General features: G+C 37.6%; 1 protein-coding gene across 1 annotated transcript in view; it reads left to right on the top strand.

Moving 5' to 3' along the window:
- The window catches only part of LOC148951321 (E3 ubiquitin-protein ligase HECW1-like), a 186,453-nt gene that overhangs the window by 135,586 nt on the left and 24,335 nt on the right, over positions 1-26,532 (top strand). The window contains exon 13 of the mRNA XM_089090804.1: positions 21,764-21,962. Within this exon, the coding sequence (XP_088946930.1) occupies positions 21,764-21,962 (199 nt within the window). The remainder of the gene's footprint in view (positions 1-21,763; positions 21,963-26,532) is intronic.

Genomic DNA, 26,532 nt, shown 5'->3' with positions numbered 1-26,532 from the left:
TAAAACAATTAATGGTTACTTTCTCTGCTTTTCTTCTTGTAAGTTTTCAATGTTTCTGTAACAACGGCTATTACATCCGGCTCTAAAACAAAGTTTCTTGCGGAGCGACTACGAGACTCAGGAATAGGCAGCTTTTGTAGTAAGCTAGCAGCTGGTACTATGCACGTGTCGTCAGGCCGAGGCCAACGAAAACTTGAACATGGTCCATTTGGGTGCATAAACTTAGCTTCAACTTCGCCACTCTCCTCATCAATGCTTACAACACACCCCACCCACCAATCAGAGCCATACACACAGGCTACGTAGTCTCCCGAGTCCAGATCGGTTAAAAGGACGTTCTCGAAATCTAACCGCAACACAATAAATTCTTCTCTTGGCAAGATAGTACCCAACTCCGATAAAACGCAAGCACTGATATTATTTTTGCCTTTGGGCCTAAAACTGTGAAATGACTGAGTTCCAGGAATAGTAATAGCTTTCTCAAAGTGGTCTTCGAGGCAACTTTCAAACTTTTCATTAACGTTATTTGACGAAACCCAAAATACTGTAATGTTGGGTAGGGACTTATCTGCCCACTCATAAAGATCGTGTGCCGTAAGTATCTGATTGTCAAATGCCCTTTGCAAGCTGGCGCGAGCTGCTAGTCTTTTCACAGTACCGCCAATCCCATCACACGCATTCTTTCCATGACACGAAGCAAAGAAATTCCACTCAGCATCTAACCCAAAGTCACTGAAATGGCAGCTCAAATTTGCAAAGTTTTTTCTGTTTTTGTACTGGGATCCTGCACCGTCGCTGAAATAATAGATTTTGAAAGGCCGGGAATCATAGCCTTAACGTGAAGCAATACGACTTTCAAAAAAGCGTGAACTGCAGCAGTGTTATGGTCCATGTGGTCGCTGATAACACACAAACTGTTGCTGAACAGGCTATCACCCCTACGCCAATATACCACAAACGGATGTAATGTTGCCTGAGAACTTTCCCAGTGAAAACCCTGAACTGCGTCTTGGACCAAAAAGTAAAAATTTTCTGCAAAGTCTAAAAGCAGGAGGACCTCATTTGAGCAGAGATTCTGCTTTAGTTGGTCTATGTAATTTTGCTGACGGACTGAAATGAAATGGTGTACTGTAAGGTTCCGGATTGACTCGACGAAATTCGGTATGAACACATCTATCGTTTCTTCTACTTGTCTAAGAACTGTTCGGTCCACATGTACCCACTCTTTATAGGTCACTGAATCAGATTCAGCTAGTTCCTCCCAGAGAAAACTCTCCAAGTCGTGTTGTTTATCAACACAGACAGTGCACTTGTGTAGCATGCACATTTCATTTATGATAGAGCATACAACTTTGGAGATCAAATCCTCGAGCGAAATCCTTATATCAGCGCCTAATGATTTAAGCTTAGCATTTTGGTGGTACAGACAAACATATACCGAATGAACCCCACTTGAGCCAGCTGTAACACACCAGGGTGGCTTAAGCTCAGCAAATTTGCTGCGTCCGATTTTGAAATCCGGCTTGTCCTCATTGTCCTTCTTAAATAACTCGTAAAGTTCAGAAATATTGGCCAGCAGTAATTTCTTTTGTTTTTGTTCCCTTTTGCCATCGATTTTTACGGAGACGAAATCTTTCTTGCCTGGAAGCTGCCGGCTGTTGACGTCAGATTCATAAAAGTCCAGAACAGCCTGAACTACATGTGGCTTAAGAACATTAGGTGGCTTTTTTGAGGTCAAAAGAGGCAATATTCCTCCCTCCTTTCTGATATTCCTAGCTTTTCTAACAAGGAATTCCGATACTTGGAAAAAATCAGATACTTTTTGCCGGGGCCATGTCGGAGGCACTAGAGTGAGAAGACTAAGTTTCCTAGATAATGTATCCGAGGTTTCAAGTTTGGTTTTCAGGGAAATACAGAAATCCTTTGTTTCTGTGTCGTTCATCAGAAAGGGGACAGATTCTTCAGCAGACTCCATAGAATTCTGACCCAATGACGAAGCTATGCATTTGCGCTTCAGCACAGGAGAGGAAGTAGCACTGGTTGGAACACTCAAAGCGACATTAATGATTTTGGAAACGGATTCTGCAACCGTTTCGGACTTCCGTTTAACGTAGTCGTTTTTTGTCCAACAGAGAGTTTTAAGGAATAAGGCTTGAGCGGCGAGGTCCCAATATTTTCAAATAAACTTGAAACAACTGTAGCTGCGTTCGCTGCAGATTGTCTTGAGGAACAATCAGGCTGGGAATTGTATGAGAAAGATCCGTCGTTAGAAACTTGGGGAATATTAATAATGTCATCATCGGACTCTTCGTAGGCACGATCGTCAATTTCGGTGCGGCATTCAGCACACACCTTGTAACCGGGAATAAGTTTGAAACGAGACAAGGTTCTAGTGTTTTCTAGTGTTATAGCTCTTGTTCCTTTCCGAGGACAAGAGGTGTGCAACTCAAATTGATCACAGCAGATTCTCGGAACAGCCTTAGCAAACTGATGAAGGTAGAATTGCTCATGATGAAAGCAAATACGCTCTATGGAGCTAATAAATATTCTCAATAAAATTGTCTGATCTGAAAGTTCGGGAAATTGTCTAAGTCCTTCTTTGCGAAAAAATGTTTTCTTGTGACACTCGCTATTTAAATGAAGTCCAACACAACATTTTTCAAGAACTATTTTTTCTAATTCCGACATCTAACAATCCTCACAGTACGGTATGAATTATACTTCATTCACGGTCGATAGCAATTATTCGACTGTGAGTGAAATATCTGAACTTCAAATAATTCGATGACGCATCCCACTAACTTACTCTGGAGAAAGGAATTGGTCAATTTGTGTGATTTCGATATTTGAATAAACTGCTTGGCAACAAAGAATTTAAACTTGCAGCAGTTCATTCCGCATGCATTTTGTTAACTTGAAAAACGGTCCAACTTCAATCTTCTTTTAAAAATCAGGATCGAATTTTGGCATCGAGGTTTTTACGGTTTCAGGTAGGTCATGTTTGGTAGTTTAGGACCTAATAAGTAGTTTTCCTGGATCGCGTTGCCTACAGAGCTTTTTTTGGGGATGAAAAGTAACAATTTTCCCAATTTTGTCAAAATTCAATGAAAATACCTCCGAAAATAAAAGCAAGAAGAAAAAATACAAAACATTCCTTTGTACCTGGTGACAAGAGGACAAGAATAGAAAAAAAATGACATCCTAACTCTTACCGTTAAGAATTAACAGATTTTTGAAGTTCTGCTTTTTCGCACAAGGGTTCAAAAACTTCGGTTGGCCGTCAGTTCTTCTGTCATTATTGGACTTCCCCAATTTTTTCGACCCAATCTCTACGGGCTATGTAGATAATTGGATAAATAAGTGGAAAAAAAAATACCAACTTTTTGGATTTTTTTTTTTCAAAAAAACTCGTTTTTTGCGAATTTTGAAAATTTGGAAATTTTTTACCGAAAGACTAGCTTTAAAAAAAAAAAAAAAATCCTGTGTGTACTATCAATGAAGAGAACAGCTGAGAATTTTTTCAGCAAAATTGGAATTTCACGCGCAGTCACGATTGGATGATTTGGCGTGGATTGACCCCATTGCAAAATCCAAAACCCAATCATCATCACTATCATTATCAATGTTTTTGGTTCGTTTTATCTCACCTTGTTTATCGCCATTATGAAATACATATCACCGAACCTTTTTTTTTAATAAGGATATGGTAGGTATTGATGACAATATCCTTGTCAAAATCCCAAACCCAATTATCATTGCTATTATTTTCAATTTTGACACGTTTTGATTCTCACTGTCCAGGTTGATTGTCATTGACTCGGTGTCGCAGCATGCCTTCGATCGGTGTCACATGTCTTCTAACCGCTTGTGTCTTTGCTCCTCATTTTCATTTTTGAATTGCTCAGATGTTTGGTGTCGCATGTCTTCTAACCGCGCGTGTCTTTGCTCTTTATTTTAATGTTTGACTCGCTCACACTGTTGGTGTCGCATTTTTTCTAACCTCGCGTGTCTTTGCTCTTCATTTTTATTTCAGACACGCCGCCGCTTTTCTTGTAACCGCGTGTGTCTTTGCTCTTCATTTTCATTTTTGACACGTTTTTGGATTTTGATTACTTCAGACAATTTAGCAATGGCCTTTGCTTTAGTTGCCCGTATCGGTGTTGTCGCAATCGATGGTCCAGGTTATCGATTTTCACATCTGATCACGTTCGATATAATAAGAAATAGTAACAATAAGTAGTCCTTTTTTCGCCGCCTAACAGAAACTGTTAGCTAGCGATTTTCACAACAATTGTGTTTCCGCCGTCCTAACAAAACTATTAACTAACAATGTTTGGCAGTTGTTCTAGCAAATGGAATCATTGTTGCAGAAAATTATTGTAGAATTCGAAAGCGCCATAATCAAAAACTGGATAATGCAGTAAAGCAGTATGACTAGTTTCTATGCTTATAACGTCAATAGAGAATTCAGAACTGCTAACATTTCTTGGTAAACCTTTTGGACAAACTGGAAATATAATTTTATCCAATAAACTGGAGCCAAATTTCGTTTTGCTATTCTGACTTAATCAACCCATTCAACATTTTTTTTTCTCATTTCACGGCTTCTTAAACCCACCGACATCCTTAAAAACCAACATTTTCTACAGACGCATCCTCTTAGACCTATAAAAATACTACCTATGACTCAGTTCTTATTTTCAAGCTTGTATTTTAAATGTCAGGCCCAATTATTATATTTCTGCCATTTTTTAGCTTATAATGTTTGTTATCTAACAATTCTATTTCCGCCTAACACAAACACAAACTATTTGCTAACACTATTAGCTAACAATTAAACATAAGGAAAAAAAAGGCCTTATGTTTTGAGACTTCAACTGCAAGAAAGGGTCCAAATCCTCAATAAATATTATAAGAATTTTCCGTATCAAAATTCAGGATTAAATGAAGTCTAATTTACGAAATAGAATATGACTTGTGAAGTGCTTGAAATTATATCTGGGAAATTTAATTTAATAGACCGGATAGAGGTTGGAAGCAAGAATATGGTGTCAGTAAATTATAAATAGCAACTCAGACTAAAAGAATTATAACTTTTATAACTCTCAAAAGTTTTATATAATAGACCTAAAGTCTATTTTCATTGTACCAAAAAAAATTTTTGCTGCCACGTTAAAAACTGGACATTTATGCAGTAAAGTGCTCGAAACCATTTCCGGAAAGCTGAACCTACATAGGGGTTAGAAATATTTGTATGGAATCATTTGAACCCAGTGAAATTGCAATATACTGAGCTATGTTTCAGAAACCCCAATCGTTTTGTATTGTTTTATAGATACCCTTGGCTATTTTTTAAATAATAAAAAACCTCAGGGAATGTTATCTGCCAGTATGCTTTTTTTCCTGGATAAAGACCCAAGTTTTAGTTTTTAGTTTATAGTTAGTTACTATAGTTAGTTTATAGTTAATTACCCAACTAATTATAGTTTTTCAAGGTTTAATTTCTAGAATTATAAATATCAGACTCAAATTCCTGGTTTTTAGTATATAATATTTACCTAGACTGATATCTCATAATTTTCCATATCATTTTCCTATACTAAAACTGATGCGAGATGAAAGCTAGTGTCCTAGTGCTGCCTTTTGGATGATCAAACACATTTTGAAATATGTGGACGGAGGTGGTTGGGTTGGGTTCTCTAAACAATTGTCAGGAGGAGATTTACCAGATGGGATTTCCATCTCCGTAACCAAAGCAAAAGATCATGTTCATTTGCTTTGTTTGCTTTTAGTTTGCGTTTGTTTCTCTTTCGTCAGTGCTCCGTCCCTTTTCTGTTATGACGGGTTTAGATAAATAAATTAATTTTAGTATCACTACCAAAAGTAACAGGAAGTAAAGACTAGTGTCTTTGTTGCACCTTTTCGAAACCACAGTTTAATATCACGTTTGTGAGGGAGAGCAATAAGGAAGGCCGTCTAATTTTTGGCAACAGTGTATCAAAAAGACTCCTAGACCTGCCTATTCGGGTGTTCGTTCCCGATACGACCTATACGAGAGAAGGGACACATTTTTGTTGCTACCCGCATCCATCAAAAGGGTTTCACTTTTAAATGGGGTAAGGGATTAGAAGAATGGGTGATTGTTGCGTCAATAGGGAGCTCGATCTGATAAGTACGAGAGCAAATGCTCATAGAAGTAAGTGCCAAATGGGCCTCTCGGTCTTTGGTCAGCTTTTGGCTAAGATGTGTCTTGACATCTGTAGATTGACCCACTTTGTAGATATCGAGATCAATAGGAAATTTTTCCCCGTAAGACAGAGTCTCATGTTTTTGTCTGCCAGTGTGATCCAAGGATCACAACTGCTCTAACATTTCTCGTTGTCTTGAAACAAGGTTTCTGGTTTAATTCAAACAAAGTCTGTATATATTAGGTGGGAGACTATCAATAGTTTCCACTTCGGGAAACTATCAAATGTCGTGTAAGACAAGGCCGTATCCAGGGGGGGGGGGGGGGTTACCCGGTTTGACCCCCCCCCCCCGAAATTTTTGACAGAGTCGGAAATTAGTCTAAAAAATACCTGTGAAGACAAAACCTTACCAGAAAAAAAATATGCTCCCACACTAAATCCTATTGCATTTTGTGGACAAACGGTGCTTATCAGCTTACGCAATTAGGTAACCGTAGGTAACCCCATGTTCACCTGACCTTGCATAGTAAATTAGGGTTAATATGTGCTACTATCCTATTGCATTTTGTGGTATACAAAAATCCTATTGCAATTTTGTGGGTAAAAGGTTGTGATCAGCTTACACAATTAGGTAACCCCATGTTCGCCTTATTATGCAAGTTCAGACCTTGCATAGTAAATTAGGATTAATGGGGGCTCGAGGTAAATGTTATAAGAGAGTGCGAGACTGTCAGTTCAGTTCAGTTCAATTTCAGACGTGGATAAGAGAATAGCAAGTTTCAACATGAAAAGGACGTTACGTCGTTTTTTGCACCATTAGCGGACCAGGGATGTTTCTGACAGTGGCGTTAGCGGGACGTCTGCGGAGCATTCATCTACATCTGTGGATCTGAAGGGCACCAGAGCCATCGTTGAAGCTTCTCAATCACGGACCCTGAAACTAACCACGACGCAACGCGCACCTGGACCAACCCAGTCTCTGTCGTTGTTTGCAACTGACATCGGTCGTTTTGTCAACAAATCATCCAGTCTTGATGCAAATTCTAAATTTCGTTTGCTGAAGGGCCCTTGGACTCCAGATATCTCCTACATTTTTCAAGTAGCCTATCCGAAAAACGGAAGCTGAAGTTTCAGTTAACTTGGCTCGCTCGTTTCAGTTGGTTTACCTACTCTCCATCTGAGGACGCTGCTTTTTGCAGATTTTGTGTTCTGTTTTCGTCAGAGACAGCTGGTAAAGGTTGCCACCAGCGCTTGGGGAATCTAGTCACCAAACCATTCAGGAACTGGATGGATGCGAAAGAGTGCGTCACAGCTCACCAACAAGCACAGTTTCATAGAAACTGCATCGTATCGGCTGAAAACTTTATTTCTGTCTCGGAAAAAAGGAAGGACAATATCGTGCACCAACTAGACGCGGCAAGAAAAGCGCAGGTTCAAGAAAATCGCCAGAAGTTGCGACCAATTGTTGAGACGGTGATATTTTGTGGGCAGCAACAGCTTGCCCTTCGTGGTACTAACTATTCCGGCCCCATTTTGATCTCGGATCCAGAACCTTCCCACAATGATGGAAAATTCCGAGCACTACTGCGGCTGAGGGTGAGACACGGTGACGATATCCTGAAGAACCATCTTCTTTCTGCGGCCGGAAATGCCACATATCTTTCTCCCATCATCCAGAATGGTATTATCGCCGCATCCGGGGAGCTTCTTCAGCAGTCTATTGTGGAAAGAGTAAACGCAAGTCCATACTTGTCGGTGCCTGCCGATGAAACGATGGATGTTTCGAACATGGAGCACCTGCCTGTTTGCGTCCGCTACACATTCAAAGGGACCCTGCATGAGGACTTCCTTGGTTTTACCCCAGTTTCTGATTTGACTGGGCCAGGTCTGGATTCATCAATCCTGTGATTTCTCGAAAGCCTTGGTCTTAATCTGAACAAGATGGTTGGTCAGGGATATGACGGTGCAGCAGCGATGAGTGGGCATCTTAGGGGTGTCCAGGCTGTTATACGTGAAAAGTATCCGAAGGTGCTTTACGTCCATTGTAGTGCGCACAGTCTCAACTTGGTCATCTCTTCTGTATGATCTATTCTGGCGTTTAAGCATTTCTTCGGTGTCTTGTCACAAGTCTTCAGTTTTTACCATACTTCCCCACTCAGGACACAGAATATTAAAGAGAAGATCAACGAAATACTACCGGATTCGAGGAAACATACCTTAACCGGACTCTGCGAAACAAGATGGGTGGAGCGCCACGTTTCAGTCGTGCGTTTTCTTGAGCTGTACCGACCAATCCTACGATCCCTGGAAGCTCTTGAAGAGAACGGAAATGCAGAAACTTCTGCAAAAGCGGCGCAGTTGCTGGACACGATGAACCAGTCGCAATTTGTTGTGTATCTCCAAGTGGTCAAAGAGCTTTTCTGCCCTACGCTTCCACTGTGCAAGACTCTTCAGTCAGTTGACTGTGATTTGGCAGCTGCATGCAGGCACGTGGAAACTGTCCTTTCAAAAACAAAGGAAATGCGAGGAAATGCTGCTACTGCTTTCACGTCTATTTTCGACGAAGTTCAGCGTTTTGCCAGCGACTTAGGACTGGAGATGACTCGTCCAAGGACGAGAGGTGGCTGGAGTATTCATGCAGACGATCCAGACCTTCTCAACCACTATAGAACCTCACTCTTTAGTCCTTTCCTGGACCACTTCACTTCCGAGCTGAAACACCGATTTGTGCTTCACCACAAACTGCTGTCAAATCTCAGCGTCTTTTCTCCTGCTAAAATTGTTTCTGTCGATCTGAAGGCATTATACCTGGAGTCATTGGTTGAATTGTATGGCGATATTCTTCCCGAGCCAGACTGTCTGAAGCAAGAAATTGAGCTATGGCGCATCAAGTGGGAGAATGTTCCGGTACAGAGAGGCCTACTTGTGCTGTGTCTTCGCTTCAGGCATGCGACGCCACCTTTTTTCCAAATTTTTTTCTTCTTCTGGCTGTTCTTGCGACGTTACCTGTTAGCACTGCTACTCTGGAAATAAGTTTTCAACGCTCAGAAGGCTCAAAACCTGGCTGAGAAATTCAACAGGAGAAGAACGAAATCATTGGCATTAAGATTACTCATAATATGTGCAAAGCAGGGGCTCGAGTTTCCACTTGAAGGAACGGTTTTTCTGAGACAACAGGACTAGTAAAGAAAAAAGAAGAAGATTATCTTCCTTTTCAAGTGGGGTTAAGTTTATGGTTTCAATGAAATATGATGTAAGAAGATAGAATGTGTAATTCTTTTTATGTATATTTTTTCTTACCTTGTCTTTTTCTTACCTTGATCTAAAATCGTGAGACTTGAGGGTTGTGGCGGCAGAGTCCTTCCCTTTACATTGGCACAGCGTTGGCTTTGCATTCTATCAACATCTTTCATGACTATACTGTGTAAAAGAAATGGCTAAATTTTAATCTAGGATTGACAAGGTGGGGTGCGTGGGCCACTTGCGGCCTGTTAGTGGCTTTACTTCTTTATAATGTCCTACTTTTAACTAAAAGTTGATCGAATATTTTTGTTCCTATTTAAATGAATTTTTTTCGTTTCTATTTAATTGTTTTATTGTGTCGCTTATTGTGCCCTACCGTATAGTTTACACGGTCATTGGCTTGAAAAATTTGCCCACGATGACATAAAAGCTCCGTAGCTGTCTTAAATGCTAGCGTTCTCTTTTTATTTGGTATGATAGGGACAGTGGCTCTTCCCTTAAATGCGTTTTTTGAAGCCTTCACTGAAAATAGAATTATAATACTACTTATTAGATTCAGAAATGAATGAAATGTCCTGGTTACCACGGAGGAAAAGTTTATCCAATTGAGAGTGGCAGTGATTCAAGTAGAGGATTAGGGAGAGGAATTCCATGAAAAATTGAATCACTAAGGGGCTAACTTTGTTAGTCCTTGAGAGAAGAAAATAGGGTATCAAGGGAAATGATTGTTTCAGCCCAAAGTGGCCTTAATAAATATTTCAGTGGGCAAGAGATTTAGAATGAATAGAATAAGATTGAAATTGAAACAATTGTATAAACATGGATGCAGTATTTTGGCTGGTTAGAAAACATTAAAAAAAATTGCAGTTGGGATGTTTTGAATAAAAAACGTCAACTAAAAAAACAGCTTAACTTGTATTCGTCGAAACTTCTCTATCAACCGACAATGCCTCTGAAATAAGTAAACAACATTGAAAGGATATTCTTTCCAGTTTGTTAATACTTTTTATTTCTTGATGTCTTCCTCCGCATTGTAATATTCAATCCTGATGTCTTGGATATGTTCTTCTTTTGTTCTGGCACATAAAGCAATACGTACTATGAACGGTGGAGTCAATTGAGGCGAGGGGGAATGTGCCCTCTAAGTTTTTTTGGCCCCTTTCTCTATAATTTGGAAATTACATTCCTTTTGTTTTTTACGTTGAACAGTGGCTTTTTCGGTATTTTCATTGAAAAATTACCCCCCCCCCCTCAGATTTCGACAAAGACATTTTGGCCCCCTTCTTTCCCTAAATTTCCGTAAACTGACGTCTGTGACTGTCTGTGTCCTATCTGAGCTCATAGCCTCAAAGTAAAATTACTCAAAACATGTTTTTGAACTTCATTTGTTATAATTCTTGATGGTTAATTTAAGGTGTGATTTTCTATGGTTATTATACATCTTGCTTACAGTTGCCAAACCCCTTGAAGGTATTCACGTGAATTAATATTAGTATTTTAAAACAGCTTCGCCTTGATTTTGATTTCTATTTATGGAAAAGCAAAAAATTGAGATTTTTCAGCCCTTAAAAGGCCCGAATTAAGAACCCGATGTCTTCCCGAGCTAGTAATCTTGACATGAACACTGTTAACGCTAAGATAGCATTTTTTTACGCTAGAATTTAAGGAAAAAGAAAACTAAACTCACAGGCCTTGTTAGCTTAGGCCAAAAAGGACTTCTTCTCCAAAACACAAATAGCTGCTATTTAAAACCTGCTTTTTAGGATCGTTAGAGAAACTTCCAGAATAATTTGTATCTTTTTTGCTCCTGACGTTATTTTTTAAGTTACCTTACAGCGCCAAATTTTCAAAATAAAAAGTCCCCCTCCCCGACCCATCTTCGGTCTCGTCATTCCTGAAAACCAGTGTTTTCTAATATTTTTCTTTTGGTTGTTTCAGAATTCTGAAGTATTTAGGTTAGTTGGCCTATCGCATTTTCGTCAGTATTGCTATGCTTCACCATGAAAACAAATAATCAAAGCTAATTGGCCAAATTTGATAACACTTCATCGATAAAAAATCAAACATTAAAAATTTGTTGATTCACAAAGACAGTGACACCATCAAAGGAAAGCTACACCATTTTAAGTTGTTCTTTATATTTTTAGCTTATTTTTTTCTTATTCTTTACCCATGTTTCTTCTTTTCTTTGTGAATTTGGCACTTGCTACTGCCAAGAGCCACATTGCTGCATATGGAGGTCTTTCTCATTAAAAATTGAAATCTCGGTTTTAGCTGACTTTTATAAGACTTATATGGTTGTGTACCTTTTTACTTAACCAATTCAAGGAAAACAGATTTCATTTTCACTATCCTTTATATAAAAAAAAAAACAAAAACAAGCCGCTAAATCTAGCATAAAGTTTTTTGATCTGATGTTCAAGTATTATTTTTTAAACCAAAGCTGATGTATTTCTCTTGGAAACGTTAGCCAAGACTAGTAAAAAAACGAGCAAAATCAAGTTATATTATTTTAAAGTTCTTTACACCACCAACAAGGGAGTATCCAGGATATCTTTTTGAGGAGGGGGGGGGTTACAAAAAAACACGTCAAAAATTAGTTTGTATACATTTTTGTTACGTTTTCACGGGTTGTTCAAAAATTTCGGGAAGGATGTTCAAACCCGGCAGCCCCCTGGATATGGTCTTAGGCCACTAATGATCTTTTTTGGCTCCTGTTGACAAAGCAATCTGAGTATACTACGAAAGAAAAAATAATATGAAACACAAAAACTCAAGCGATAACCAAATATTAAAATTTAAGCCAGTGTGCTAAATGATATATGTAATATCCTAAGAACTTGGTTGGAAAAAACTAAGGGCGAGACAACAAGTTTTTAAAAAACAAATTGTCGCTTTAAAATTCAGAAACATTCATTATGTCAGTGGCGGTAATATGCTAAATAACATTGCTGGTCCTTTACCAAAGGGCCATGTTCAACAAGAAGTCGCAATAGAGAACCCAGACAGGCACACACGTATGTTTTTTTCAGGGGGAGGGGAATTAAAAGTATTATTTTTATAATTTAATAAGAAGTGCGCAAAACTTGGGAATATTCAGGCTTTCAGGGGGTGGGGTCCCCTCCCCCTGTGTACGTCCCCGAACATAGTAATCCCTTGGCCTGCTTACAGTTTACTTTTGCCATTTTTCACTTACATTCAAACAAATATGTCAATAAAAAATGGTCATCAAACCTTAACGCCTCCCCCAATCGTGGATTCATCCCTGGTTAAATAATACAAACAAGTTTTTCCGCCGAAAGTAAGGATCAACATAAGAATTCAAAACGAAAGAAATTATTCCATATATGAGAGGGGTGGGAGCTGTCCTTTCCCCAACCTTCGCACATTATGCTTAAGTTTTTAGTGCTTTAAAATAGATTCTTTTTCTAATTGAACGCCCCTTGTGTTTCAGAAGTCATTCTTCAAGGGTTGAGCCAAAAGTTAAACTTTAGCGTAAAGAGTGAGGAGGGGCAGCCCTCCTCATATACGGAATAATTCCTATTCGTTTTAAGTTTCGATTTAGCTTATATTCAGTTGTAAAAAAAAAAAAAACTTGTATTTATTTAATGTCTGATCGTTTTTCAAATCATGCCGGAAAATCTGCTTTTCCTCTCCATGAAAAATTTCCCCCTGAAAATTCCTCCCCACAAAAATACCCCCCCCCCTCTGAAAATTAACCCATGCTTAAATCCCCTTCCGGGAAATTCTCCCTAGACTATTTTCTCTTCGCTGAAAATTCCCCCCGGATAAGTCTGTGTTGAAAATTCTCCTTACTTTCATTTGGATTTTGTACTTTTTTTTTTCTGGTCGTTTTTCAAATAATGCTGGGTCCCACGCTCCGTGGATAATTTTTTCCAGAAGATTCTATCCGTAAACTTACCTCTCCTTGGAAAGTTCCCCCCCTTGGAAAGTCCCCCCCCCTGCAGAAAATTCCTACCGAAAAATGTCCGTATGTTTCCCAATAACAAATACTATTTGTAAAAAATGGGCAAATTGCATAACTTAAAAACCTTTCCCCAGGGGCTGTGTGGAGTCATTTCATTTCCAGAGGCATAGTTATCGGACCTTTCAACTATTTTGAATCAAATGGCTATCTCAGAATTTTGATCAGATGTCACTGGGAGGAAAATGGGTGTGGAAGGGGGGCTAGTTGCCCTCCAAAGTTTTCGACCACTTACAAAGGACACTAAAATTTTTAGTTTCCGTTCAAATGAACCCTCTCCTAATCTCCTGGGATCGTTGGTTTAATACGAATACCCCAGGAAAACACGCATTCGTGATCTTTCTTCTGGCAAAAAATAAAAAATTCCACATTTAGGAGCTTGTAACGTCTGCAGTAGAGTTTCCTAATATGGTGAATCTTATGACGTAATTTTCATTAAGATTACTTGACTTTTTGGGAGTGTTTACGCGCTTTTTTGAAAATCAGGCAAATTTTTTCAGCCGCGTGGTATTTAATGGATAACATTAAATTTCGTTACCACGAACTGTTTGATAGTGAATCTCTACAGAAACGTATTTTCTACTATTGGCCATATTATTTGCAATTCTTCTGACTAGAAAAAAAAGGTTGGCAAAAGTTCTGGTTCCTCATAGTGGTACATATTTAATCAAAGGATTTAATGCATACCTATCGAGATATAGTTATGAGTATCATCATTATGTTCATGACCTGTAAGCTGTAATTTAGATTATCATTTAAATTTATAATATATTTGCGATCCCAGTGATGAACTAAAGTTCGGTTTGCGATTCATGGTAAAATTTATAACAGTAGCCAGCTTCCAAACCTCCCTCAACGACGTCGATGGGTCACGCTAAACGTTCTACAAATGTGAAATTGGTATAGCAGAACCTCACTTCTTGTTTCGTTATGAAGCATTAAGCAAATATAGGAAACAAATTGAGTATGGGGTGTTTAAAAGTTACAACTCTGTGTTCATATAAATAAAAAAGTAGGGTTACCTCAATATAAGCTTTGCACACACTAGGCATCTTCATGAGAATTGAATATTTTTATAAATGGAGGAGGCTCTGCTCGGAATTTTTTTTTTCAAATCAGGCTAATTACATGAAAAGTATGGAGAAAAACTGAGTCTTGGGGGTTGACAGGAGGGGGCCAGAAGATCTCACTCTGCATATGTCCGTGGTTCACTCACACATGGCGACGGAGTGTATTCTGGGCACGTGTGTACGAGACCTTGGTCTCATGCTCCCTCTCCTAAATCATGAGTTTTTCTTATTTTTTCAGCAATTCCTCATTTATTCTATGTAATTTGCCAAGTTTTGGCGAATTTCTAGATAGTTTTTTTTTTCTGTGGTTTGGATACAGCTAGAAAAGTGGTTTCAGTCGAAATATTCTAAACATGAAGTCTGTTGTTGAAACAAATTAAAGGTTGTCTTACTCTTTAAAATTCTTATATATATATATATATATATATATATATATATATATATATATATATATATATATATATATATATATATATATATATATATATATATATATATATATATATATATGTACTGGACTATTACTAGATCAGTACATAGGTTTTCGGACGGTAAATTTTAGCTCGTTAATTCTGAAAAATATTTATGTTAAAATAACTGTATTTTAACATAACATCAACACAACAGACGATTTCTCGTGTTGTGAACCTGTTTGAAATGAAAAATTGAGAAAACTTTACCATGCGCTTCTATCCTCAAAACTTGCAAGTCTTCAATTGTAGATTGGCACCCCAAACTATATTGGTGCCCTGTTCTCCTTTCGAATTTGTTCTAAGAATAATTGAAACCAGTTGTGAAATGCTAATTTGGCAACTACGTATAAATTTGTTTTCAAAATTTCTCCTATAAATTCTATCATGCATCCTCAGGGACATGGCTGCTATATGGAGCAACGATAATTTAATTATTTCCAGAAGTCTAAAGATAACTTTTCAGATAAACATAACATTTGAATTCGGGCCACTATTATTCAGTTTTCTTAGGGGTCCTTTAGCCTAATCTTTAAGGGTTCCCCCTACCTGTGTAAATGTATTTTATAAAAATGTAAGTTTATATTGTTGTGATTTATCCTTCCTCTCCTTCGTAAAATATACGTCTATGGCAATCCTCTTCAGGTATTCGAATATTTCCCTTTTGGAATCCCCTCTAAAGAAGTGTTTCAGAGTTTGTGTGTATGGCAAGCACATTAGCCCCTGGAATCTACAGATGCGGGTTGTGTCTGGCCCCAAGAGAGCCTGAAGGCAATACATGACACCAAGGACACGCCCAAAAATTAGATTAAATCGAGGGGGCTAACACTACAATTTTTTTGGGATAAGGGTTTGACTTTCGCCTGTAATTTCGTAGTTTTTTGTAAGTTTTATGCGAATTTGTTGACAAAAAGAAAGAGAAAAAATGTCTAAAATTACACAAATTCGCATTTTAAAGAAGCAAGTTTACCAACTTAAGCCTTCTTTTCCTCATCTTCGTTCGTAAAAAAAAATCAAAATATAATTTTACAAATAGCGAAATAATAAGCTGTCTCCAGTACTTTCTTGGACTATTTTTTTTTTGTAATACAAGTCTTCTGAGAGACGGAGGATTGAGGCGCTACCAGATCTGTATTCAAGGGGGAGGGCTCGCTCCCCCCGTTCCCAGAAAAAATAGCGCCCACTGAAAGAAAATCCTGGATATGGCCTTGGGTGCTACCCTACCAAATTACAGTTTTATCATTATTTGCAAAAGCCTACCATCTAATTTTTATTTTGTAGCAGTATAAGGGCAGACAATTAGAATTTGTTCTCAAAGTCAACCTTTCAAGAATTCCCAAGTTTCTCTTTGAAGTTGACAGGTTTTCATTATTTCCATCAACTACCCGCTGAATGAAGGATTGCTCAGGTTCACTTTAAGCTCTGTTTATTCGGATTACAGGTTTTGTCCTCATCGTTTCCAATCCCATCCCAGTCAACTAACATGGTTCTACTTTGCTGTATTGTCACTTTAGTGCTGTCTTAGATCTTATTTATTAAGGGGAGATATGACCTCTTGATGAATATATAATTAATTCATTTAAGCTATCTCCAGCTTCCGACACAATAAGATACCATCAGATAAATAGAAACGCTCCAAGAATATGCTTATTTGAATTACAAAAGCAATTCTTCATGTTGGTTCGGCACCTTTTTTGGTGTTAATAATAGCCTTTCTCGCTGCTAGGATTTATGTGGAATCACACTTCTTCCTTTCTTTCAAAGAAAATAGGATAAACACGTGTTACCAAAAAGATTTTTTTTTGTCCTTTTAGACCATTTTCAAGGGTGCCCATAGAGAAGGGCGGAAGATGGCATCCCTCCCCTGAAGGCTGAAAATATACAAAAAGTGCAAAACTTAAAAAACGTTGAAAAAATATGTTTTCTTGGGGGAAAAATCAGCGAAAAAAGGATATTCCAAATAAAGATAATAAAAAATTAGCCTTGTAAAAAAAATAGGGGGAAAATGTGGTTTCTGTTTTCGACAATTTTTTTCATAGGGTGTACATAGGAGAATTTTGGGGTTAGGTCAAATAAAAAAAAATCAACTCGAATAACATAAGAATATAATATTTTAGGGGAAAATTTGTAAAATTTTGATGCTTTTTTGTTGAATAGGGTCATAGGCTCTACCTTCCATTGCGCACTTGCCTGAATGCATCATTTGACCTCAACTCAAAATAGCAATATTTGTTTTTATTTTATAAAAAAAAACACATCTAAAGCATAAAAAATTAAGTATCGCATTCCAATGTTATTATATTTGTCTTCCGCATTATCACTGACAGCTTTTTTTCCAGATACGATTAAATTCTGAAACTAAATTTCAAACTATAATGAATAGTTTATTAGTACTTTAAAGCACAACAATAACGGCAGATTCGAGATCTTTTAAGCTTTTCGGCCCTAAGATGCTTGTTTTCTTCTTTTGGTACTAAAAATACAGAAATTTACACTGATCTGTCACTTAAAATCTTGAAATTTACACTGGTCTATCAAATTACGCCTAAGTTTCTTCTTTTTTTTTACTTTGTTTCTATAATCGATGTTGAGTTGATTCTTTTCATAATACCCAGAGAATGCTTCCAGTTTCAGAATTCAAGAAATCCCTTACTTATGACAAGAAAGCCTTATTTTATGGGCAAAAAAAAGTTTCCTTTGCATAAGGCCACCACCTTCTAAATTTGGTGCATATTTTAAAGTATTTGAAGGATGAATAGTTCTTTGCTTTGATCCAATATACAATTCAAATCGGCAAATATTTTGTCTGTACAAGAAGAACTGTTCCTTTCCTTTTTTTTATTTGTTTGCCTCCAAGATCGGGTGAAAATGATTTTAATGTCAAGGTCTAAAAAGAATGAGAGCCATCATCGATTTTCTTAAACATTGTTTCAAATTGTCAGGGAATTTCATGAACAATTACTAATAACAATTTTTGTTAGGTCTAGGAAACACGCAGGAGTGTCAATTCACTAAAATGTGTGTGTGAGGGGGGGGGGGAAGGGGGCAAAACAAGGCCGTATCCAGGGGGGATACCCGGTTTGAACCCCCCCCCCCCGAAATTTTTGACTGAGTCGAAAATAAGTCGAAAATTAGTAAAACCTAGGTAAAAATCAGTAAAATTAGTCGAAAACTGAGTCAAAAATTAGTAACCCCCCCCCCCGAAAAAAAATCCTGGATCCGCCCTTGGGGCAAAATGTATTTTGCAAAATTTAGGGGGTCAATTTTGCTGTTTTATCAACATTTTCCAGTGACAATAGAAAAGAAAGTATTTTTCTATGAAAATACCGAAAGAACTATTTCTCAAAAATCCTAAGCAGTATTCGCCTCCTCCCCAAATTCATGCCCCTGGAAACAATTCTTACTATATTCGCATCTGGTCATTTTGTTAGGACTGAAGAAACGTACCCATGACTTTATAGAAATACCGAGGATTTTCACCCAATTGAGGCTTTTTTATCATTTAATCTTTGCGGCAATCAATTACCTCGTGTTCCTAATTTTGTTTCGTGTAATCAAACTTCACTACATGGCAACTATACCAGGTGAAGGCCGAACGAAAAGCAGAACGTGGTCGAAGGGGTGAGAATAACATGAAATATGTTAAAAGAAAATATTGGAAGGAAAACGGAAGCTTTGCACAGCACTGCAAAGAGTGAAGGTTGGAATAGAGCAGGATAGAGGAGGGGTGAGCTATCACCAGGTGGTTTTGTGCTGCGATGAGTTGCTTGCGCTAGTAGTATGCCAGACACGTACGTCATAATTTTTTCGGAGGGAAACTATTCGGTATTTATGTTATATTGCACTTACTTAACCGCAGGGTGAATTTTATAGCAAGCAAAATTATAAGGAAATTCTCGAAATTTCAATAATACCACAATCATGGGATGCTATAGTTATATATGTAAATGAAGAGATTGACTAATGTGTTTGTAGAATCGTTTAAAGGGGGGCTGGGCAACCACAGCAGCTACCTTGGGTGCCGTGCCTGGGGGGGCTAGGGTGTCGCCCATTTTGATCGAATTTTTTACTTTGATTCGGCTTATTTGTTTATATTTGAGTCGGGAGGGGGTGTAATTATTTTTCCCCGGGCACCACCATCCCTAGTAACGGCTCTGGGTGTTTCTACTACTACTACTAACAACTCTCCGCAGCACCAAGCCGCAGGCTAACATAGCTACACACGCTCCTCCTGCATTCCAATCTATTCAAAGCTTTCCTCTTTAACCCTACCACGAAGCTCCCATTTCCATTAAATTTTTCTTTGCAACATCGTCCCACCCCAACCGCGGACGACTTGCTTTCCGTTTATCCCTAGACGGTTGGCCGAAAAGGACAATCTTTAGCAATCAGTCATCCTTCATCCGCAGAACGTTCCCTAGCCATTTCAACCTTTGAGTGTTTGCCACCCACAAACATAATGAAGCATGGAAATCGCTTGAAATAGCTTAAATTTTGTCAATATTATTCTTAGGTTGGTACAAAAATTTCACATAAAGCCTTTGTGAGTACTACAGACAATATAACTGTGTATACAGAGTGCTGTTGCAATTCTGTCCATCTCTTTTCTCCTTGTAATACAAAGGCATCTATGGATTAATCTGTAGTTTGTATTCTGCTTCCTATTCTTTTTTAGTTTACCAGAACCATATTTTAAGTGCTATATAAGGGCATGAGTGCCATTCATATAAAAATGCTTGTTATTCTCGTCAGCATATTGTACCGTTGTCCGCAATAGTCATTTATCAAATGTTATTAAGTTGGCATGAATTTTGCTTATAAACCAACCAAGGAAGAAGAAAAAATAATAGGGTTTGGGTTGTAGAAAAAAAGGACTTAGATAAGTTTGAGTTTGGTGATGCTAATGAAGTAATAAATTATACACATGCTTGTTCTCTGTAGAGCAAGAACTTGTCATACACTCTCCCATATTTCAATTACGTTCACGTACTGTCACAGGATGTTGGATTGTTAAGATTTGTAACTAGGTTCTTATATGTAAATTGTATTTTCTCATCTATAGATCAATGTGACATTGCATGCCGTGACTTCTCAATGGAATATACTACCTCAATGGACATGACAGGTTTTTATTGTTGGTCAACCAACAATTATCTTTCCGCAGTAAGCTCAGCAGAAACACTATGTTGCTTGACCTCTTGCATATCTTACAAATTGATTAGTGTAATATCCAAGATTTTTTGTTTTCTCCAAAGTTGATTCGCATTATCTGTTATACCCTGAATTGTACAAGAGGCTGAAGCTCCGAAATTTAGTTAGGGCTGTCTCTCGTCCGAGAAAAAATCATTACACGATCTTTTCATTTTGGATTGACTTCACTCAAATTCAGACACGCTGCTAAAACATAGACGGTAAACATTGTCGTGGAAAAAAAAATGTAGTGAAAAAGTTTTCGAAACGCCAAAGATGCTATTTTTTATATCTTCTTCAAGAAAAGATATGTTACATTACTTTAAAAACAGGACAAAAAATGTTCAGCTAGAATTTTTTTTTCCTAATAGGCATTTCAGTGTTACAGCGACCCCACTCAAGAAGTTTGATCTGATTTGTCTACGTAATACCAGTTTGTCTGTCTGTATTCGGAGACAATTAGCTTAGGCACAGTGGGATAAACTACTATATAGGTATATTTTAATTTAATGTTTAATATAAAGAGTTTGTATTTTGGTTAGATATTTAATATAACGCGTTCTGGCGGCCTGCTTTTCTTAATTCTTCGTTGTAATTTCAATAATTTTGTTACTAAAGCATTAAATTTTCGTCATATTTAGGTATATTTCATTAGGATTAACCTAACTTCACTTTTTGAGTGGGGTCGCTATAATGCATAAGTATAAAAAAAGTAAACAGAGGCGTCTTTTCAGACCAAGCATTTCTTTTTACTGGCAGGGAGATCGTAGCATTAAATACATTTATTTTTCTTTTGAACCGAAAAAATTACTTATTAAGCTCATACACTCCAGAAAAAATGCTTGTCGCACAGGTAGAATCCCAACAGGAGAAAGCAAACACTTATTAGAAATTGGAACATGTTCACTCCTCAAATTTCCAAGAAATAAACTTATTTTTCTGTTTAAAAAAAGTGAAAAACAAGTTTACGGGGGCTCCAGTCAAGGCCGTGCCCAGGATTTTTTTGTCGGAGGGGGTTTTACTAAAAAAAAAATTCTGGGGGGGGGGTTACACAAAAAAACTAAAAAACACATACAAAGTTTGTTTATACCATTTTTGTTACGTTTTTACGAGACAAACATTTCGGAGGGGGGGGGGTTAAACCCCCCTAACCTCTCTGGGTACGGCCTTGGCTCCAGTATAATACAAATGGGTTTTAGCTTAAAAAATTTAAACATGTCATCTATCAGTTTTTATTTTAGTTCCTTTTTTCATGCGCCAACCAGGTTTTAGGACTTGAACTTAAAGTTCTTTTAGTTCAACTAAAAATTGATAAAAAATTACTTTCAAATTACTATTGGGGTCAATTCTTATCTGAATTTGACGATCTATTTATATCTGACACTCACCCTTAATACGATTTAGATTTTGGCCCAGGCTTTTTGTTCTTGTAGGTGATCTCCTTAATTGTGTAATTATCTGCTATAGGACGCGGCTTAATGGGTACAGAGGAGGGGGGAATACCTGGTCCTCAACTAATGTAAAATATAGTCCCCTTATCCACTGATTCTTCAGCCATTTCTCAACTTTCATTGTCCTTATGTCAGTTCCGTTTTCTAATGGAGATATTTTTCACAGGATATTTTGATGGTCACCAAGTAATCCAATGGTTTTGGCAAGTCATTGACAAAATGGATGACTCTCAAAGGCTGAAATTATTGCAGTTTGTTACCGGAACCTCAAGTGTGCCTTATGAAGGGTTCTCAGCTTTAAGAGGCTCTAATGGACCCAAAAAATTCTGCATAGAAAAGTGGGGAAATCCAGATAGTCTTCCGAGGTATTTATCTTTTCTCTTATGTTTGGATTTTCGGGAAATAATCATTTAGTTATGAACGAAACTTAAATACTGACATTTATGAATTAAATTCCTGCGTCAATGCATGTAAAAGGGCTATACAAATATTTGCTGCCTTAGTGTGAATTAAATAAAAAACAATTTTTTTTCAACTGAAAGTAAGGAGCAACGTCAAAACTTAAAACGACCAGAAATTATTACGTATATGAGGGGGTTCGCCCCCTCGTCATTACCTCGCTCTGTACGCTAAAGTTCGAATTTTGTTACAATTCTTTAAGAATGCCTCCTGAATCACGAAAGCCACTTAGTTAGAATAAATAGCTTTTTTGAAAGTGCTAAAAAAAAAAAAAAATTAGCGCAAAGAGCGAGGTATTGACGATATGGCGAACACTCTCATGTACGTAATAATGAAATGAAATAATAAAAGTAAAAAAGTACCAAAAATTATTCTAAAGATACTTTAGTTTGTATCCCAAGTGGCATTTATAGGTAACAGATGCCTATGCATGTGTTTGTCCAGAATTCCATGTATAGACGCTTGTGTGACACGTTCAACCTTTAAACCTGCAGGCCTCTTTCCACTGTTCTAATAAAACACTGTTTGGTAAAAATTTTACTGACAGTTGTCTACTCGTGAGATAGCAGAAAATTGTTGCTAACAGTCATTGGTGAAGTTCTAACGATGCTGCTGGCAACAACTACTTCTGGGGTTTGAGGGTAAAATTAAAAAAAAAAATTAACAATCAAACACGTGCAAAATTTTTCAGGTAAGAGCTTGTTTGGTAGTTGTCGGTTATTGGAAACACACCCCAAGAAGTTAGGTTAATCCTAATTAAATTTAACAAGACATAATGATATAATAATACTGTAGAAACCAAACTATGGAAAGCTAACCTACCGTAACCTAAACTACCCCCCCCCCCCACCTAATATGCAAATATATAGCCCGAAATATACAAGTCCAATGCATTGTATCATCCGTCATTTGTTTTTGTGGCTATAAAACCGGTTTCCTGAGATGTAACCTAAGCTTAATTCTTGAATGTGTTTCAATAACCGACAAGTACCGCTTGTTTTACGATTTGAAACACTGTTTTGATGTTTGTTCACATTTGAAGTGCCTTTTTTTTAAGTTTTCCCCCATTAAACATGTTACCGCAAACTGTTAGAGACAAACTTTGCGAATAAACAGTTTGTTTCCCCGAGCTAACAGAACATTTTTGATTGCAGTTGGGACGCTAAAAAGGCATAAAAGTTCAGACAGGCAGAAATTTCGTTTACCTTTTCCATCCTTAGTGAATTTGTTTCTCATCAGACAGCCTTCGCGTGGATATCTAACTAACTAGAGATCCATTCCAGATAGAGATATATGGACAAGGCCGTGACTAGGTATGGATGTCTTTCTAGACACGCTTGTGAACTCCGCTTAATTCTTCGACTGTTTTCCCTCGGAGCATTTTCTTGTCTCATTAACGAATTTGGTCTGCTCTCTTTTTCATTTCGCAAAGACCTTTGAAAGATTTCAAACAGAATTAGTAACTGGGCGTTATCTTTTATTGTTGCTAGGGTCACTGATATAAAAGATTAGTACCAGAATAGGCTTAATTTAGTAAGATTTACCAAAAGAGCAGCATGACTTGTGGATTGTTTGACCACCTTCTTTTTGTATGGTAGCTCATGTCTCCTATCGGATTTGTTTTGTCTGACAGTTGTTCATCGTAAATCAGATTTTATGCTGACCTTTTTTTAATACCGATAGCAAGTTAAGGAAAGGCAGGACTCTGACGAATACTTTGAGCATGGACTATCTGAAATTGTATTTATATTACCCAGATATGATTTTCTCGAAAATTCTTAATACTCAGATAAGAATTTCTTGAAAATTCATAGTAGCTAATATATACGAGTATGATAACCCTTAGGACCTGTATTGGAACCTAGTTCGCCAAAATCATCATCAGATTAATAATTTTAACCGAATCAAACGGTCGTACATGTGCAGACCCTTGGGAAAAGAAACTTTAAAATCGATTTTACACCTACTGCAGAAAAAAATAAATCAATTTTGATGTTAACGACATTATCGCAACCTTTTTTCACAATCCAAAACACGACAGGCTATCAAAAGGGTTCAATCTAATAACTCAAACAAAAATTGGGCTAAATGCTCAGAAAACTTACTAGTTGCGTTGTCAGTAGCGCTGCGGAGCAACGCTACTGCTCCACATAGTTTTATCCTTTTCCCATGATCAGTGGTATGTTGCTAGAAAAAAGTACGAACTTTTTTTTCGACATGAAGATTGTCGAACAGAGAAGAAAATTTTATCTGAAGTTTATTAAATTTCCAATGGATTGAAGAAACAAATCAATTTTGTCATGTCCTATTTAAACGTATCAAAACGAATCAAAGCAAATTCGTCTTAGTCTCGAGAGTAAACTTCGTAACGATTGTGCAATGTTGGACTCGCGTAGAACATTTAGTTATCTTTCGAGAACTTGAGATCAAGCCATTTATCTCTTCTAGACTCTCAGGAAATAATTTTGTATATTTCTGTTTCGAAATCCCAGAGAAGGCTATGTAGCAAATCGCTTCGTAGAATTATGAAATAGTTTCGAAAGTTGTCATCTTACATTAGTGTTCCTTACTCTCCTAAAAAGAGCTTATTTTCTTCAGAAGCTAGATTTTATTCCCTCGACGCAGATAGACAGGCCTTCTGGCGACCGGAGCTTGTATTAGTTTTCCCCAAAACAAATTCTCTTCTTGACTTCTCATTTTTAAATCTTGATTTTCTGAAGATGCTACTTTTCTACTACAACTAAAACACCCTAGATCTGAGGAATTTTTTTTTGAACCAAATAACTTCGAATACGTCGAATGATTTATGCTGTTCACTTCTTATATATTTTATCGTAATAATGCTTAAGATCCAGTTCCTATTTAGATTTCAAAAGATCCTATTTTTTCAAAAATTCTTGACTTTGATGGCTATTATATTTTAGTCCAGCTATATTGTAAAAAGTCATCAACTATAAGCCCTCACTTTTACTTTTAGTTGCAGTAGGACCAGGCGTTTCCACCTCAGCTGGCATCTTAATAAGGCTTCTGAAATTAGGATCTTCCACTATCAACGGTCTTGTGCAAACTTTTCAGTGAACTTCAGCCAGCGCTTGTCCTAACTTTAGCTGATTTTGCGTAAACCTCCAGCTGACTCCAGATTTCGCTTGCATCCGCCAATACTTTAACTGTCCTCCTTGTCTTCTTCGCCGTGATTGTAAAGGTTCAGCTAGCAGTATTTGTTTAATGAAGTGGTCGTTTGGTGACGTAAAGCGTCCAAGCCAGTGGAGCTGACGGAGCATGATGATGCTTGATATTCTGTCGCTATTGTAACAACGTTGGCGGATTTTGCCGTTGAAAGTTAGCCGTTCGAATCTGGATACGTTAAATTGATTGCAGGCAATAGTCATCGAAAACTTCCAGAGTGGGTCCCTGATCTACTATGATGGGCCATGATTCAACACCATAGAGTAGGACTGCCATGACTGTCGACATATACGAATATGCTTATCTTTGTTCGCAAGCTAATCTCTTGTTGAATCCAGAGATGTTTTCAGAGCTGAGCGAAAAGTGTTTGAGCTCTAGATATTCTTCTGTTGACATCTGGATCGCATCTTCCTTTCGAATCCACCTCGGATCCTAGACAGACGAAATCATCAACCTTTACAAGTGGAAGACAATAAAGGACGATTTGATAGTCTGTTGTGACAGATCAAGGACTTTCGTTTTTTTTTATTATTATTAGGTTGAAGTAGACTGAGAAATATGCTACTTCGTCAAGTATTTGTTGAGCTGAGTGTGGATCCGGCGCGAGAAGATTACTTCGTCTTGGTAGATAAAGTCCGCCACTGACTTTTCTATCACTATTCCTTCAAATTTCCGGAGAGCATGTTCTAGGATCCAATCGTTTAAGTAACTGAAAAGGAGTGGAGACCCTCTGCAGCTTCGTTTCACAATCAATTCTATATCGAACAGTGTGGACCCTTTGCCATAGAACCTAACTCGGGATGCACATCCTTGGCAATAGCATTCCATAATGTCGACAAATTCTTGCGGCATGCCATCTTCAAGGAGAATTTTCCACATTGCTAGTTTTTTTTTCCTTCGAAAGCTAAAAACTAGTGACCTTATTAGTCTTCCTAAAAAATATATGAAGTAATTTTTCTATTTTAGAAATTTTGTAAGTACAGTGCCCTAACTTTGATGGTAAACTTTTTAGACATTAAATGATGTCGAACACTTAAATTTGTATAACCTCCTCATTAAGTTAAGAAAAATTTTTTGGACAACTTTCGCATCTATGAAAAGGACGTAAAAGGAAAATGATTATGCTCGTATAGGGAATGCGGCCCAAACTTGTATTATCCAGGCCAGTGTGAGTGTGAAAAAAGAATATGTCCCATCACTGGATCATTCAACTTTGCTATTTTACGGTTATGAGGAAATTCCTGCAAGGCTAGTCCAAAGTCTGTGTGAGCCGGACTGCAATTTCACTGA

This window comes from Artemia sp. Qi Xiang Cuo, chromosome 6 (assembly GCF_049724085.1).
Source record: "Artemia sp. Qi Xiang Cuo chromosome 6, ASM4972408v1, whole genome shotgun sequence".
In the NCBI taxonomy this organism is placed as follows: domain Eukaryota; kingdom Metazoa; phylum Arthropoda; class Branchiopoda; order Anostraca; family Artemiidae; genus Artemia; species Artemia sp. Qi Xiang Cuo.
The sequence above is the reverse complement of the archived record's forward strand: the minus strand, read 5'-3'. Positions and strand labels throughout refer to the sequence as shown.